Genomic DNA, 19200 nt, shown 5'->3' on the forward strand with positions numbered 1-19200 from the left:
ATTGGTATGTATTTATAACACACGTACCTTCCAGTGTAATAGGTGATGGCTGGTTAATTGGTATGTATTTATAACACACGTACCTTCCAGTGTAATAGGTGATGGCTGGTTAATTGGTATGTATTTATAACACACGTACCTTCCAGTGTAATAGGTGATGGCTGGTTAATTGGTATGTATTTATAACACACGTGCCTTCCAGTGTAATAGGTGATGGCTGGTTAATTGGTATGTATTTATAACACACGTACCTTCCAGTGTAATAGGTGATGGCTGGTAAATTGGTATGTATTTATAACACACGTACCTTCCAGTGTAATAGGTGATGGCTGGTTAATTGGTATGTATTTATAACACACGTACCTTCCAGTGTAATAGGTGATGGCTGGTTAATTGGTATGTATTTATAACACACGTACCTTCCAGTGTAATAGGTGATGGCTGGTTAATTGGTATGTATTTATAACACACGTGCCTTCCAGTGTAATAGGTGATGGCTGGTTAATTGGTATGTATTTATAACACACGTACCTTCCAGTGTAATAGGTGATGGCTGGTTAATTGGTATGTATTTATAACACACGTACCTTCCAGTGTAATAGGTGATGGCTGGTTAATTGGTATGTATTTATAACACACGTACCTTCCAGTGTAATAGGTGATGGCTGGTTAATTGGTATGTATTTATAACACACGTACCTTCCAGTGTAATAGGTGATGGCTGGTTAATTGGTATGTATTTATAACACACGTACCTTCCAGTGTACAGTAATAGGTGATGGCTGGTTAATTAGTATGTATTTATAACACACGTGCCTTCCAGTGTAATAGGTGATGGCTGGTTAATTAGTATGTATTTATAACACACGTACCTTCCAGTGTAATAGGTGATGGCTGGTTAATTAGTATGTATTTATAACACACGTACCTTCCAGTGTAATAGGTGATGGCTGGTTAATTGGTATGTATTTATAACACACGTACCTTCCAGTGTACAGTAATAGGTGATGGCTGGTTAATTAGTATGTATTTATAACACACGTGCCTTCCAGTGTAATAGGTGATGGCTGGTTAATTAGTATGTATTTATAACACACGTACCTTCCAGTGTAATAGGTGATGGCTGGTTAATTGGTATGTATTTATAACACACGTACCTTCCAGTGTAATAGGTGATGGCTGGTTAATTGGTATGTATTTATAACACACGTACCTTCCAGTGTAATAGGTGATGGCTGGTTAATTGGTATGTATTTATAACACACGTACCTTCCAGTGTAATAGGTGATGGCTGGTTAATTGGTATGTATTTATAACACACGTACCTTCCAGTGTAATAGGTGATGGCTGGTTAATTAGTATGTATTTATAACACACGTACCTTCCAGTGTAATAGGTGATGGCTGGTTAATTGGTATGTATTTATAACACACGTACCTTCCAGTGTAATAGGTGATGGCTGGTTAATTAGTATGTATTTATAACACACGTGCCTTCCAGTGTAATAGGTGATGGCTGGTTAATTAGTATGTATTTATAACACACGTACCTTCCAGTGTAATAGGTGATGGCTGGTTAATTAGTATGTATTTATAACACACGTACCTTCCAGTGTAATAGGTGATGGCTGGTTAATTGGTATGTATTTATAACACACGTACCTTCCAGTGTAATAGGTGATGGCTGGTTAATTAGTATGTATTTATAACACACGTACCTTCCAGTGTAATAGGTGATGGCTGGTTAATTGGTATGTATTTATAACACACGTAATTTCTTTAAAAAAAAAAATGACACCGGATAAATTTATGTGTACTCTAAAAATGTGTTCTATATTAGATTTGTGTATCAGCTGTTCTATAATTATATTTATATACACTAAAGAAATACAGTATATCGCAGAAAATATAAAGAAACATTTCATTACCATCTCAATCTGAAATTTTAACTCAAACGCGCTTCGGGCCTTATTCTAGTAACTTTGAATTTGTCACGGTCGCATGTTCAGAACTCACGGTATATGTGTGAAAAAACGGTATTCTCTATTGCAAATATAAAACGTGACAAACCGCATGATGTCCTACTTCCTTTATAAGCGAAATGACCTGAAGGTGCGATTTCCCTCCATAGACTGGAATAGGGCTTTTGCAGGGTGGCGGTGTTGGTTGAGGAGGAGGACTTCCTAACCTAATAGTATCTCCAGATGTTCAAACCTCTCTCCAAATAAATTAGGGAGAGATGCCTGTGCTGAGAAATGAATATGCCTGAGGTACCATGGGAGATATGCTAATATCTATGCAAAGTATATTGAATTGAGTCACTCATCCAAAAATATATCCTTAAGACCAATCAGTTTAAAGACCCTTGTGATGAAGGAGATACAGAGCGGCTCAGTGAGTAAAGACACTGACTGGCACTGAGTGTGAAGCAGGGGAACCTGGGAGAAGGAGCGGCTCAGTGAGTAAAGACACTGACTGGCACTGAGTGTGAAGCAGGAGAACCTGGGAGAAGGAGCGGCTCAGTGAGTAAAGACACTGACTGGCACTGAGTGTGAAGCAGGGGAGCCTGGGAGAAGGAGCGGCTCAGTGAGTAAAGACACTGACTGGCACTGAGTGTGAAGCAGGGGAACCTGGGAGAAGGAGCGACTCAGTGAGTAAAGACACTGACTGGCACTGAGTGTGGAGCAGGGGAACCTGGGAGAAGGAGCGGCTCAGTGATTAAAGACACTGACTGGCGGGGGCGTGTCCGGCACGCTGAGGAAGATGGACGTGTGAGAACTGAGCTCCACAGGCCCACGCGAATAACTTAGCAAACAAACACCCTTTAATCCCCCCCCCGACCCTAAAAAACTTAACTCCTACCAAGATAAACCCACCGTTATGGCAACTAAGCAAAAAGCACCACCGGGCCAAGGAGCAATCAACTTTTTCCCGCAATCGCAGCGGGGCTCGGAGCTCTCCCCGAAAAATCAAGATGGCGGCGGGCCAGCAACAACACGAGGCCCCAAACAGCAGGCCGCGGCAAAGGAGCAACGGGAGCAAGCACGAGCCCCAGAAACCATCCCTACAAGGCAGTTTATGCAGGAACTGATGGCAGGCATGTTGGATAAACTTCATGCCTCCATCCAGCAAGATTTAAAAGCCGCAGTGTCGGAATTAAGAACGGAAATCTCAGGCCTAGCGGAACGAACGGCGACGCTGGAAGCCAAGATGGAGGAATCCCTCCAAACTCAAACCACAACAGACAACGAAATCTTCCGGCTGGGAAGGGAAATTTGCTTCCTGAGAGACAATTTAGAAGATCAAGAAAACCGCGAGAGGAGGCAAAATCTGAGGATCCGCGGTATCCCAGAAGCAGTCCTGCCGGAGCAACTCCAGACTTACCTTCTAGGGATTTTCTCATTCCTGTCTCCAGACTTAGACAGCAAGGAACTGGAAATGGACAGAGCCCATCGGGCCCTTGGACCCAGATCGGAGGACCCACACAAAGCAAGGGACACAATAGTCCGCATGCACCATTTCCTCACAAAGGAGAAGCTGATGACTGCATGCAGAAAAAAAGACACCCTCACATATCAGGACGACCTGTTGGAAATCTACAACGACCTGGCCAAACAAACCATCCTTAAAAGAATGGCACTCAAACCCCTAACCGTTCTCCTTAGAGACAACGGAATTCGGTATAAATGGGGGTTCCCATTTAAGTTGGTCGTTACCAGGAATGGGAGAACCCACATCACCAGGCACCCCACTGAAATGACAAAAACGGCGAAAGCACTGGGCCTATCCCCCCCTCCATCATGGAACATCGATCCAGAGGACAACCGGGAGCAGGAGAATGATGGCCCGGCAGTGAGGGCATCTGAACGCCTGGCAGGCCGCAAACAGAGACAATAAAGATTTAAAAAAAAATACCTCTCTGTTCTCCCAGTTCCAGCACCGCACCGTCACGAAATGCCTTACGGGACAGCATGCCAACCCAAACACTGCCTAAGCGAAGACCGCACCGAAGGAGACAGAAGGGGGCGCCATACCAACCCGAGCCAGCGCGGAGAGGAGACCGACCATCGGGACCGGAGGGACCAACACGGAATGCAGCACAAGCATCCAGGAAGAGCCACCCACGCATCCAGGAAGAGCCACGAGACCAACACGCGGCTTAACATCCAGTCCTGCGATAAGGCTCCCTTTGGGGTTGGGAGGGGGGGGGGACTTGCAGTGGCGGGTGGGGGGGGGTGGGTTTCCCATTCATGGGGTCCTGTCTGTCGGAGCCCCCACACGGACCCGCCTGCTCGGGCCGCCGCCCCCCCCCCCCTCATCAACCGTGAGTACAGTACCGCTATAACAATGACTACTATGCATACCGGAGTGACCCCCACCTGCGCTGGCGGTATACGCACCCTCCGTGCTAACCGCTATAAGCCTCAAGGCTCAATGTAAGGACAGCAATGAAAGTGACAAGTGCTAATTCCCAATCCCCAAAAGTTAACAGTTATTAGGAGTTAATAGTAATGTTTCCCTCACCCCATTCCAACCCCGTCTCCCCTCGCCCCCACTCCCCCCAGTCAGCCCCCGATGGGCCCCCCCCCCCCTCCCAATCCAATTGTTCCCCTCCCCCCCTCCCAATCCAACTGTTCCCCTCCCCCCCTCCCTTACTAACCTAAATAAACACGTACTTGGACCCGCGGACCCAAGAGCTCAGCCTCACCTATGAGGACACCAACCAGCCGACAAAAAGACAGCGCTGCGTCAGAGAAACACACACCAGACCCACTGGGTCTTAGGAAACTGACTGTAACCTGTATAACAACATACCACACTGCAATCACACATACACACACTGCGGGTTAACTAAACAAGGCACCAGCAACGCTGATATAACTGTCCCCACCGTCAGCCTCTCACCTGAACGGCAGCCCCCTCCCTCACCCCACTCACCCCCACCGGAGTTGTCCTCCCCTCCCCCCCCAACTACTAACCCCCCAACCCCCGGTGCGCTAGCCCCTAACCATAACGACCAGGATAACATAAGTGAACCTACCCGATCTCACTGGTACATCTCAAAAGTGTCCCGCTGTTCCCACACAAAGAAATTAAATGCAATAAACAAATGTATACCCTAAAGGTTAAAACCCACAACCACAAGGCAGAAGTACTGTAATGTATATTGCTGAACGTATCGTGACTGTTTTGGAAACTGTTTAACTATGTGCTGAGGGACCAGATAGGAGCTGGCATAATTCCAACCCCCTCAACACATAAGACTTAACCCACAGAATGCATATACCATGTGTAACAAGGAAACCTGCACTACCAAATGTGAAACTGTAAAGTGAATCCTCTTAGCTATGTCAACAAATGTACTGCTGTAACCAAATAGCAAACCATATATCATACCTATGCAAACGATGTGGCAACAGAACCTTAGGGACCACTGCTGACCATTTACAGACTCTAGCCTACCTCCCCCTGATGTGAGCATGAATAAACATGGAACAATGTATGGCGGACCCGAACCTGCCCAAAGGTAAAATATTATATGACAGAACTGAGTGTGCGTAAATATACGAAAAGTACAATTTCCCACCCTAAAGATACTATAACACTTCTGAATAAAGCACCTAAACACTACAAATATCTTAAAAACGCACTCAGGTATGTACCAAGTACCAAACTACAACCACCGCACGCCTCAAACAAGCCTTACCCTACACGCTGATTACCCTTAAGAGGTGCAAATTAGGCATAAGATGACTAGCGCCGCGCCAAACACGAAGTGTGACCTCCCTGACACATTAGAATCAATCCACAGGGTACTTACGCCACAGACGAGGCAAAGTCAGAGGAACTCGGGACTACAAAATGTTGAAGTGAAAAGTTGCTCCCCATGTTCATATTAACGTCTGCATTGTTGGTATCAAAATATGTACCATGTCTTATAACGGTGCAAAGGATGACGTAACAGTATCATACTATGCTTTACTGATCAATAACAGACCATGCCTTATATTTTCTTCTTCTATCTTACCAGCTCCTTTCCTCCCCCTTCCTCCATACCCCGGCCAACCCCCCTCCCCCCCTCCCCCCCTCCCCTCCCACCCCCCCCACCCCGAGTAACCCACCCCCATCCCTTCCCCCCCTCCCCACATACCTATAATCAAAGGTCGAGGGGCCGAAGGGCCATACAAACAACAGAGGGCCAGGACCTCACTGTTGCACCCCTGACCTAGGGCCCCGAACCCACCCCAGAATGGGTAAACCTACCCGGATGCCGGTCTCCAGGAGACAAGGCAAAACCACACTAGGACCCTTCCAAGGCCTACTCTCTCTTCTCCTCTATCTGCTGATCCTGTCCCAGCAGATCTATCCCCCTCCCCTCCAACCTATCCCAACCACCCCCTCGCCTGAACAGCCCGAACACAAGCAACCAAAGAAAGATACTGAAACCATACCCCCTACTCAAAAGATCTATACACCCAAACGCACCATTTCGCCAAAAAATGGAAGCAAGGTCTCGCCTAATGGGAAAGCCGAGACCTCAGGCCTACGCACTACAAAATTAAAACATTAAAATGGCAACGACAGCCCCAATTAGAGTTAGATCCTTAAACGTAAAAGGACTACAAAATAATAGAAAGCGACGATTGGCCCTTCAGGACATGAAAAAAACAGGGGGGGACATTATATTCCTGCAGGAGACCCACTTCACATCTCAGGACCCCCCAAATTTATTCAAAAAAATGTTCCCAATAAGCTTTTTTGCTTCATTCAGTAGTAAGAAAAGGGGTGTAGCTATCCTGATCAGACAAGGCACCCCATTCAATCATATCAAAACAACAGCGGACCCAGAGGGTAGATTTCTAGTGGTGTATGGCTCCCTAGCGGGCTCGACAATTGCCCTGATCAATGTATACGCCCCGAACGAAAACCAAAATGAATTCCTGCAGACAGTTCTCGAGGGCGTTGACCCGGGATATCTATCCTCGATGATAGTGGGAGGAGACCTAAACATGGTATTGAATCCCGCCGAGGATAGATCAACCACAATGGGTCCCCCCCGTACAACCCAATCCCAGATCAAGGGGAAAAGGTTCAGGGGTATTCTAAACGAATTTTCATTGGTGGACACATGGAGATCCCAACATCAGGGCCAGAGAGACTATACTTTTTACTCAGCTCCTCACCAGACTTACTCTCGAATAGACTATTTCCTGACCACAAAAAACGTACTGGCGGCAACTATAGAATCAGACATTGGCTCGATCACCTGGTCGAATCACGCCCCAATCACCTTGACATTATCACTCCCCTTTGAAAAAACGATAAACTACTCCTGGAGACTTAACGATTCGCTATTGAACCACCCAGAGATAAAAAGGGAAATAAGAACCTCACTTAAGGACTATTTCTTTTTCAACACAGGTACGGTCTCCTCTCCAGCAATCCTATGGGAAGCCCATAAGGCAAACATCAGAGGAAAAATCATCTCCATCGCCTCCTATAGGAAAAAAGCCCGCCTAACACAAATCAAGGAACTAACCGATAGTATTAAAACGCTAGAACAAGCCCATAAGGCCGACCCTACTAAGAAATTATATAAAATGCTGACAACAGCTAGATCAAAACTTAGGCAGATTCAGCTGGAGGATGTGGAAAAAGCCCTTAAATGGACAAACCAATTATATTATGACAAGGGGAACAAGGCGGATAGACTCTTAGCAAGTAAACTAAGAGGGGTGCAAAAGCGATCCCAAATAACGGCTATCAAAAGCAAGTCTGGTGAGATACACTATAGTGATAATAAAATTGCAGAGGAATTTACTAAATACTACACGGAGTTATATAACCTTAGATCTAAGAATGACCGCTCCACGCCAATAACTATAGACAATATAACACAATATTTGAATAAATGTCAACTCCCCACCTTAACGGAGGAGGAAAACACAGTCCTCAATGCTGAGATAACAAAAGAGGAACTGGAAATAGCGGTCAAATCACTAAAGATTACCAAGTCTCCCGGCCCTGACGGTTTCACCAATGTCTACTATAAAAGATTCCTACCCACACTATCCAAACACCTCCTAGCAACATTTAACCATTTCATGGAGGGGAACCAGATTCCCGCATCAATGTCTCTAGCTAATCTGGCCATCATTCATAAGGAAGGCAGAGATCCGATGCAGTGTGGAAGCTATCGTCCAATCTCCCTACTCAATAGTGATCTCAAACTATACAGTAAAATCTTAGCGAACAGATTAAATCCCATCTTACCGAGACTAATAAACATAGATCAAGTCGGATTCGTCATGGGCAGACAAGCCTCAGATAACACTCGGAAGATAATCAATATAATTGAGCATGTCCATCTCTCAGGGACCAAAGCACTCTTGTTAAGCCTAGATGCAGAGAAGGCGTTCGATAGAATAAACTGGCAATTCCTGGACCAAACTATGCGTAAATTCGGATTCAAAGACGCATATTTAGAGGGGGTCCGTAGATTATACCATAACCCATCAGCAACGGTAAAATTACCAGGCGGCAATAACCAGAGGTTCGAGATCACAAATGGTACTCGACAGGGGTGCCCCTTATCTCCTCTCCTCTTTGCATTAACCATAGAACCATTGGCATCAGCAATACGACTCAATAGTGACATCCAAGGCATAGAAATTGGACAAAGGCAGCACAAGCTATCCTTATTTGCAGATGATGTCATATTAACCCTCTCCAAACCCCAAATTTCCCTTCCCAACCTTCACAAAGAACTCCACGATTTTGGACAAATTTCAGGTTATAAGATAAACCAAGACAAATCGGAGGCCCTGATTCTAAGCCTGCCAGAGCCAGAGGTGAAACTCCTCCAATTAAACTTTAACTACCGTTGGAGCTCCTCCTGTATCAAATACTTGGGAGTTAAGATATCGAGGACCTACCAAACTCTATACCAACATAACTATCCGGCCCTGTTCAAAAAAATTAAACAAGACCTAGACAAGTGGGGAGAATACCAAATATCATGGATCGGGAGGATGGTTTTGGTTAAAATGAACATACTCCCTAGGTTACTATATTACTTCCAGACACTCCCGGTCCACATCCCTGGCTCAGAATTAAAGAATATTCAAAAATCAATTTTCCATTTTATTTGGCAAGGTAAAAAACCTAGAGTCGCCAAAACGGTTCTTCTGGCCCCAAGGGGGAGATGAGGAATGGGAGTTCCAGACGTGTCAAAATACTACCTGGCCGCACAACTACGACAGGCAGTGGTCTGGAACACTAACCCAAAACAATACTGTTGGCTAGGTATAGAAACATATTATGCCGGGACGCCTTCACTACCAGCTTGCCTTTGGTCCATGAGTAAGGAGGACATGCCAAGTAGCAAATTACAATTAGGCCCGATGAGACACACTTGGGAAACTTGGACGAAATGCAGACATAAATTTAAGCTCACATCACCACACTCCCAACTTACACCAATTCACAAAAACCCAAAATTCCCACCTGGCTGTGAGCCCAGACAACTTGACCAATTTGAAACCAAAAACATTAGAGCAATTGCCGACTTCCTGAGCTTTGGGAAGTTCCTGAGTTTTCAAAATCTACGAACCTAATATGAACTAAGAGACCTAAACGTCTTCAAATATCTACAAATTCGGCACTTTATTCAAACATTATCCCCAACGTTGGAATTTCCCCCTCTCACTGGCTTTGAAAGGCTCTGCAGGGAGCCTGACCATCAGAAAGGTCTCATAACACAAATATGTGCAGAGCTGGAGAGAGCCTCAGAAGCTCCAACACATGACTATATGCAGCATTGGGCAGCAGAATTGGGCATTGATATAGACCGAGAGGATTGGGAAAGTATTTGGGAAACAGCCTCAGGAACTTCCATATGCACCACAATAAAAGAGAACATTTATAAAATCCTGTTCCGCTGGTATCTTACCCCAGCTAAAATTAGCCAAATCTACCCACTGGCCTCCGACCTATGCTGGAGAGGATGCGGTCATCGGGGGGACATGGCCCACATCTGGTGGTCATGTCCAGAAATCCAAAAATACTGGGAAATAATACATAATCTAATAAAAGAGGTCACAGACCTCACAATCCCGATTGAACCGCTGACCTACCTATTGGCCAGGCCCTTAGAGAAACTGGACCGACCAACAGGCAAATTAGTCTCCTTGATCCTAACGGCGGCGAGATGTGCGGTGGCGGCCGCCTGGAAGAAAGTATCCCCCCCTCCAGACAGACGGTTATAAACAGGATTAATGAAGTCAAAGACATGGAGAGACTGTCTGCATTCGTGAAGAGGTCCACCACCGCTTTCAACAAAACCTGGGATCCGTGGTATACACGTATGACCCAGGCCAATAGAACTACCTTCTGAAGATAGACTGGGAGGTCCTAACAGGAGACGACAACTGCTTGAACAAACCAGGACAAGGGGGTGACACAACCACCTCCCGCCCCCCCCCCCACTCTTCTCCTTCCCTTCTACCCTCTTTCTGTTTCAACTCCGCGCCACCCCAATCGACCCTGGAGGAACAGGGGGACGCGGAGTCTCTATCTCTCTTTCTCCTAAAAATGATGAAAACTGTATTAGGCCACATATGATCTGTTTTTTGCCAATTTGTTAACAATTACTACTGCCTAATAAAAAAATTTTGAAAAAAAAAAAAAAAAAGACACTGACTGGCACTGAGTGTGAAGCAGGGGAAGCTGGGAGAAGGAGCGACTCAGTGAGTAAAGACACTGACTGGCACTGAGTGTGAATCAGGGGAACCTGGGAGAAGGAGCAGCTCCGTGAGTAAAGACACTGACTGGCACTGAGTGTGAATCAGGGGAACCTGGGAGAAGGAGCAGCTCCGTGAGTAAAGACACTGACTGGCACTGAGTGTGAAGCAGGGGAACCTGGTTCAACTCCTGGTGTCGGCTCCTTGTGACCTTGGGCAAGTCACTTTATCTCCCTGTGCCTCAGGCACCACAAACACAGATTGTAAGCTCCATGGGGCAGGGATCTGCGCCTGCAAAATGTCTCTGTAAAGCGCTATGTAAAACTAGCAGCGCTATACAATAACACGCTATTATTACCAGTGTCAGACCCAAGAGGATTAAAACCCACAACACTGCCATCCAGGTCGGCAGAGCTAGCATTGAACTAAAGCTCCGATTAAACCAGCTCATGATGGGTGTGCGTTTTGGTGACATGAATGCGATCTGGCAAAGGGGCATGTGATCTGCAGGCGGGAGGCAGCCAGAGGGGACTGGTCTGTTATCCTGGTCTGCCGCCCTGCAGTTCCTGTCTGTGGGCGCGCGCGTCGCGCTGGGTATGTGCACTTTCATTTCAAACTGCTAATGGTCATAGAGGAGAGCGGTTCTTGTATGGACTCATGGTTCTGTTTGGGTAGCCAGATTAGATCATGATGCTCCAGAGGGGCACACATATCCCTGTCTACTGCCACCCAACGTTTAAGTGCAGGATCGCCATGCCACTGTGCAATGTGACATGATTGGGCCGCTTTGTAGTATGCTAACAAGCAAGCTACCGCTAGTCCGCCTGCTAATGTTGGTCTTCCTCCTCACTTGGTCTTTTATAATTAAGATGAACTTTATTATTAAGGATTGTAGCGAAAGTATGTTCTTCCCCACTAGCGGTACTGGGAGAGTTTGGAATAGGTACAGGATGTGGGGAAGTAAATTCATCTTGATGCAATAGATCATACCTATCCACGAGATATTATATTTGGACCAAGTTTGAATGTCCCCCTCTCAGGGTTCGCAATAATTTGGGATAGTTTTCTCTTTTCTCATCAGCAGCATCACTGCAGCACCCCACTGAAACCTCGTGACACAGAGGACCCCCTTGACAGATGTGTGGGGAGACGTGAGGGGCATAGGTGGGTCATAGAACCACTGCAGCATTTGCGTGAGTAGCCCAGTTAGCCGTGTGGAGAGACGCGGGTCACAGCAGCACCACAGCAGTCACGGAAGCCCTCCAGTCACCGTGGAGGGAGAGTAATGAGAGAGAAGCTTGCAGCATCTGCTCCGGGAACGAAGCCCCCTCCAGCACTGCATTGTACTGCATACTGCAGGAGGTGGGGGCTAGAAATGTTATACTTTTGTGTATAGTATAAATTAGAGAATCCATCAGGGCCTGGTGCTTTTGATGGTTTTAGTTCCTTAATTACTTATGTTAATTCTTCTCTAGTGAAATCCTGTTGTCGCCCTTCTCCTCTCTGCCCAATATAGGAAGATCCGAGTCCGACAGAAAGTCTCTCAGAGCCTGCTTCCCCTTTACATTGTGTGTGACCTTCTCCCCATTATATAGAGTTTCATAGAATTGAATAGTTCCCCCCCCCCCCCCATAGAGGGGGGAGCAGCAGAGGGGAGGGGGGAACAGCAGCAGAGAGAGGAAAGGGAAACAGCAGCAGAGAGGGGAAAGGGAAACAGCAGCAGAGAGGGGGGGAACAGCAGCAGAGGGTGGGGGGGACAGCAGCAGAGGGTGGGGGGGACTGCAGCAGAGAGGGGAAAGGGAAACAGCAGCAGAGGGGGGGGAACAGCAGCAGAAAGGGGAAAGGGAAACAGCAGCAGATAGGGGGGGGACAGCAGCAAAGAGGGGGGAACAGCAGCAGAAAGGGGAAAGGGGGGAAACAGCAGCAGAGAGGGGGGGAAAACAGCAGCAGAGATGGGGGAATCGTAGCAGAGAGGGGGGAACCGCAGCAGAGGGGGGGGGGAGACAAATCAGTTTGAGAGAGATAGAAATAAATGTGTAGGTGGTTTTGAGAGAAAAATGTGTGTGTGTAAGGTAATTTCTCTGTGTGTATGTGTGTGTTTGAGAGAGAGAAGTGTGTGTTTGAGAGAGAAGTGTGTGTGGGAGAGAGACAGAGATTGACAGAAGTGGCATGGACAGGGTTACTTTAAACAAGAAAGGACAGACAGCTGTCAGCTTAAAACATAACTTAAAAAACCTGTAGATAGTCACCTGCTCCCCGTGCATTTGTGCTGGGAGGGTGGGTTTCCTGCTCAGCTGCTATCACTTCCCCTCAGGACTCTTTGAGATGAGAACAAATAAGTCACACAAAAACCAGAAGCCAAAGGGTGTCAGCCATTTCTTGCCATTCACTGATGTTACCGCTGCTCTGCTACTACCTGAAACACACAAACCTTCTCATCCCTCCCATACCTTGTTTCCATCTCTCCCCCTCTCCATCATCTCTCCCTCTCCCCACCTCTCCCCCCCCCATCATCTCTCCCTCTCCTCCTCATCATCTCTCCTCCTCCTCATCTCTCCCCCTCTTCCCCCACTTCACTTTCTCTCCTCTCCCTCCCCCAGCATGTCTCCCATCCCCCCCACATGTCTCTCTCCACCCACAGCATATCTCTCTTCCCCCAGCAGGTCTCTCTCCTGTCCCGCCAGCATGTCTCTCTCCTCTCCCCCCAGCATGTCTCTCTCCTCTCCCCCCCAGCATGTCTCTCTCCTCCCCCCAGCATGTATTTCTCTATGCTACCAACACAGAATCTTTCTCTCCTCCCCCTACATCATGTCTCTGTCTCTCTCTCTTCTCCCCCTCATATCTCTCTCTTTTTTCTCCCCTCATGTCTCTCTTTTCTCCCCCTCATGTCTGTCTCTCTTTTCCCTTCATGTCTCCCTTTTTTTCTCCCCTTTGTGTCTCTCTCCCTCATGCCTCCCTCTCTCTCTTTGCTCCCCCTCATGTCTCTCTCTCTCTTTGCTCCCCCTCATGCCTCCCTCTCTCTCTTTGCTCCCCCTCATGCCTCTCTCTCTTTGCTCCCCCTCATGCCTCTCTCTCTCTTTGCTCCCCCTCATGCCTCTCTCTCTCTCTCTTTGCTCCCCCTCATGCCTCTCTCTCTCTCTCTTTGCTCCCCCACATGTCCCTCTTTTCCCTTAATGTCTCCCTTTCTTTTCTCCCCCTTGTGTGTGTGTGTCTTTCTCTCTCTTTGCTCCCCCTCATACCTCTCTCTCTTTGCTCCCCCACATATATCTCTGTCTCTCTCTGCTCACCCTCATGTGGCGGTAGGGAGGGTTTGGCCCGGGATTAACGGGGTTACCCCCCAAGGGCCCCCCTCTAACATCGCCAGGGAGACAAGGGGTTAACTGGGCTGAGGCCCAGAAATGTGATTTTACCCTTGTTATAACCTGTAAATGTATTCTCCCCTGTGTCCCTGTCCCATTGTAATGTCTGGGTTAATCAGTACCTGCATAACACACACACTGGGTCATCAGGGGTTAATGGTGTAAACCCAGTGGGCTAGTTAATGCGTTATCTGTGTATTCCCTTTGCCTCATGGGCCTGCAACTGCCTGTGTCAGCGTGTAAGTGGATTGCCTTGTATGGGTGGCCTCTTATGAGGAATAGCTGCAGGGCAGGGATGTCTGGAACATGAGGGGAATATTTTAACCTGTCTTGCCTGCCAGCAAGGTATTCTGAGCCTTGGGGTACAGCCTCCGGGTCACCCCCCAAGTACACACATATTAAAAACATAACTTTGTCATAAGAGGGACATATATTTTTGATAAAGTGACTTTTTGCAGTTTTTGAAATACACAGGCAGAATGCTAATGGTGTGCTAATGTACAGGCAGAATGCCTGTCTTTGTAATGCGTAAGGAACCAAATGGTGCCTCATATGAGTATTCACGTGAGTCTATTCACTGGAAGTGTATATCAACAGAGAGGTGTGATACATCGCCCTGATCAATAGGTAACTGACCTAATTGGTTATGCGAGAAGCAAAAGCCCACTTCAAAAGGTTTTATTGATGGGGGCAGGGGGGGGCTACCCCAACAGGATATCAAAAGTGAGTAACTTTATTAAATATAACAAGAGACAGGGGGTGCCCAATGCTGCATCCAATTGACAAAACCTTATACCTTGACGTTGGTATGCAGGCTTATGACGCCTTTGGCCAAAGGGTTAACTAAATAACCAATTATTATTATTGAAGTATTTTACTTTATATGTTTTGTCAATTGGATGCAGCATTGGGCACCCCCTGTCTCTTGTTATATACAATTGCCACGCTCAGTAGCTCTCTGGTTGACATAAATATATATTCACTTTGTGGTGGGTGTGGGAGTTTGAGCTTGCTGGGTACCTGTGTTAACCTTTATTAAATATAAGAATATTATGAGATGTCCTTGGCTGAACCGGCTAAGAATTACATAAGTGTATTGGCGGGAGTCAGCCGATCTTGGGGAGTCTAAACCCTGTATAGGTACCTGCTGCTAAATGCCAGATATTAATATCTCTATTAATGTTCATATTACAATGTAATTTTTGGTCTTCCTGCGAGCGTCAGGTGTCACCGGCCCTATTAATATATCTCACCTGACTGTGTGTATTACGGAACGGAAGTTATGCAATGATTTGCAGTAAATATGAAATTTTGGTTAAGTCTGAGGAACCCCTGTGGTGATGAGCAGGAAAGGCTAGAATTTACAAACCTGATCATCAAAGACTAAGTGGCTAATTGCTTATGCTTGGCCCAACGGACAAAAGGAATTAACCAGAGGAAGTGGAACTTTTCACACGGACCACCTAGCTTCAAAAGCTTCAAAGAGGATTTTACTAGACGGCACGGGGCCGTAAACTGGGAAAGAGGAGGTTAAAATGATATATAAGTCAAAGCCACCCTTTACCCAGGTGTTCATGCTGTTCATTGTCTTGATGCAAATGTCTTGATGTCTGCATGTCATCAGGCCTGTGTCTTTTATGACCTGCCTGCTTTGCTGAGATGTCAACGGAATTATGGGAGAGGTGGCAGTCTGTAATCCTGCTGACTTTCTTGCCATAATCTTTAAGTAAGTGTCTATATTTTGCCTGTTATTGTATAATCTGTTGTGTTCACCTTTATCAAGGAATAAATTCTATTTATCATATCTAAGTCTCGTCCCAGTTCAAACCCAGGTATATATATATTTATATATAGTTTTTGGTGTAAATTACAGCCTGTCGCAAGCTACCGTGACACCTCATACCTCTCTCTCTTTGCTCCCCCTCATGTCTCTCTCTCTCTTTGCTCCCCCTCATGTCTCTCTCTCTCTTTGCTCCCCCTCATGCCGCTCTCTGCTTGCTCCCCCTCATGCCGCTCTCTCCTTGCTCCCCCTCATGCCGCACTCTCTCTTTGCTCCCCTTCATGCCGCTCTCTCTCTTTGCTCCCCCTCATGCCGCTCTCTCTCTTTGCTCCCCCTCATGCCGCTCTCTCTTTGCTCCACCTCATGCCGCTCTCTCTTTGCTCCCCCTCGTGTCTCTTTGCTCCCCCTCATGTCGCTCTCTCTTTGCTCCCCCTCATGCCGCTCTCTCTCTTTGCTCCCCCTCATGTCGCTCTCTCTTTGCTCCCCCTCATGCCGCTCTCTCTCTTTGCTCCCCCTCATGCCGCTCTCTCTCTTTGCTCCCCCTCATGTCTCTCTCTTTGCTCCCCCTCATGTCTCTCTTTTTGCTCCCCCCCATGCCGCTCTCTCTCTTTGCTCCCCCTCATGCCGCTCTCTCTCTTTGCTCCCCCTCATGCCGCTCTCTCTTTGCTCCCCCTCGTGTCTCTCTCTTTGCTCCCCCTCATGTCACTCTTTGCTCCCCCTCATGCCGCTCTCTCTCTCTTTGCTCCCCCTCATGTCTCTCTCTTTGCTCCCCCTCATGTCGCTCTTTCTTTGCTCCCCCTCTTGTCTCTCTCTTTGCTCCCCCTCATGCCGCTCTCTCTCTCTTTGCTCCCCTTCATGTCTCTCTCTCTCTCTGCTCCCCCTCATGCCGCTCTCTCTCTTTGCTCCCCCTCATGTCTCTCTCTTTGCTCCCCCTCATGTCTCTCTCTTTGCTCCCCCTCATGCCGCTCTCTCTTTGCTCCCCCTCATGCCGCTCTCTCTCTTTGCTCCCCCTCATGCTGCGCTCTCTTTGCTCCCCCTCGTGTCTCTCTCTTTGCTCCCCCTCATGTCGCTCTCTCTCTTTGCTCCCCCTCATGTCTCTCTCTCTCTCTCTCTTTGCTCCCCCTCATGTCGCTCTCTCTTTGCTCCCCCTCATGCCGCTCTCTCTTTGCTCCCCCTCATGTCTCTCTCTTTGCTCCCCTTCATGTCGCTCTTTCTTTTCTTCCCCTCATGGCTCTCTCTCTCTTTGCTCCCCCTCATGTCGCTCTCTCTTTGCTCCCCCTCATGCCGGTCTCTCTTTGCTCCCCCTCATGTCTCTCTCTTTGCTCCCCCTCATGTCTCTCTCTTTGCTCCCCCTAATGCCGCTCTCTCTTTGCTCCCCCTCGTGTCTCTCTCTTTGCTCCCCCTCATGTCGCTCTTTCTTTTCTTCCCCTCATGTCTCTCTCTCTTTGCTCCCCCTCATGTCGCTCTCTCTTTGCTCCCCCTCATGTCACTCTTTCTTTTCTCCCCCTCATGTCTCTCTCTCTTTGCTCCCCCTCATGTCGCTCTCTCTTTGCTCCCCCTCATGCCGCTCTCTCTTTGCTCCCCCTCATGTCTCTCTCTTTGCTCCCCCTCATGTCGCTCTTTCTTTTCTCCCCCTCATGTATTTCTCTCTTTTTCTTCATTTTCTCTTGGTGTCTCTCTCCCTTTCTGTGTTCTTTCCTTTTCATGTCTGTATTTATCCCCCATGATTTAACCCTTTCCCAGCCTGTCTCTCAGACTGCAGCTCAGGCCCCACTCTGCACTACTTGAGGCCCCGCCCCCTGTACCAGGCCCCGCCCACCTATGGAGGCTGCGCAGAGGAAGGGATTCCCCTCTGTCCTTCCTACTGCATGTCAGGCCCCGCAATGTGTGGGCTGCAGCCGGGGCCGGACCCCCTAAACACACTGGGCCTGGGACAGCAGACCTGGCTGTCCCCCCATGCATGTCGGCGGCCCGGGCTATAGCTACGCCTCTGCACAGGGGGGGGGATACACGCGAGGGAGGGGGAGAGTGAGAGGCGGTGAGGGAGAGAAAGACATGGGAAGAGGGGGAATAGTGGGGGCTCGTGAGGTGTGAAATGGGGGTAGGGGGCTCGCAATACCGCAGACACGGGGGGGGGGGGGGCGGATGTAACTCTAGTCCTGGGCCCTGGGAAGACTGTCTGCAGCCATGCACACACATGCACACAAACACATGCACGCACATGCACACACATGCACACACATGCACACACATGCACACAAACACATGCACGCACATGCACACACATGCACACACATGCACACACATGCACACAAACACATGCACACATACACAGATAGTGATGAACACACATGCGTGTACACACAAATGGATACACACGGACATACTTGCACACACATTCTCTATGTAGAAAGACATTGTGACTGACTACCTTACTGCTTGTTTTATTAGTGATACAAAAACTAACATGTAATACATGGATATTTAAGGAAAAGAAGTCACAGGGAGAGCTGGGATTGTGGTGATGTTCTCAGACACAGACTGTGATACATCTTGTAATATTTTCTGCATCTATTTCTTCTCCCTACTTCCTCCTATCAACACAACTAAAATGACATTGTGTCACACACAGAGAAACAGACTACACATTGTTTTATACATTGGGGTAGAGAAAGCCCCACATTTATCATACAGAAACATTACATATTGGGACAGTTTTGCAGTTTAAGTTGGTACATACTGTAACCCAGTGGTGCGCAAACTGTGGGGCGTGACCCCCAGGGGGGTGCGAGACTGCCTGCGGGGGGGCGCGGGGTTTACAGAGGCCCCGCGCGCTTCCCGAAGGCGCTTAAATTAAGTGCCGGGGGAGCTGCAGGGCCTCTGTAAACCTTTACTTACCTTGCTTGGCTCCGGCGGCTTCTCACACGAGTCGCCATGGCAACGCGGCAAATGACGCCGCAAGGTCATGTGACTTCACGTTGACGTCATAACGCCGGAGCGGGGATGAGGGGGGGGCGCGGAGGTGAGGGGACCGCCGGCAGGAGGGCGCAGGGAAAAAAGTTTGCGCCCCCCTGCTGTAACCCTTAATGATGTTTAGAGACACAGGAGGAAAATGTGGCTGTGAGCCCCAATTACCCCCAAAAAGAGTATGTGTGCCCTGATAGTCATCCTTATAGAGTACTGTCCCACCCTTTGCTTGTAACTTCCCTTTGATATCTGTCCCACATTCACATTCCCTTGAACCCCCGATTCTGCATCTCCCCTGTTCCAGGCTTAAGGCGTATTTTATATCCACCACATCCCCCACCTGTGACATTTAA

The 19200-nt window shown here is 47.9% G+C and overlaps 1 protein-coding gene across 1 annotated transcript in view; it reads right to left on the reverse strand.

Annotated features, from left to right (window-relative positions):
* Positions 1 to 11178: 11178 nt before the first annotated feature.
* Positions 11179 to 19200, reverse strand: part of LOC142462894 (uncharacterized) — a 19385-nt gene continuing 11363 nt past the window's right edge. The window contains exon 5 of the mRNA XM_075565109.1: positions 11179 to 11245. Within this exon, the coding sequence (XP_075421224.1) occupies positions 11179 to 11245 (67 nt within the window). The remainder of the gene's footprint in view (positions 11246 to 19200) is intronic.

The sequence above is a fragment of the Ascaphus truei genome, chromosome 11 (assembly GCF_040206685.1).
Source record: "Ascaphus truei isolate aAscTru1 chromosome 11, aAscTru1.hap1, whole genome shotgun sequence".
Taxonomy (NCBI): Eukaryota; Metazoa; Chordata; class Amphibia; order Anura; family Ascaphidae; genus Ascaphus; species Ascaphus truei.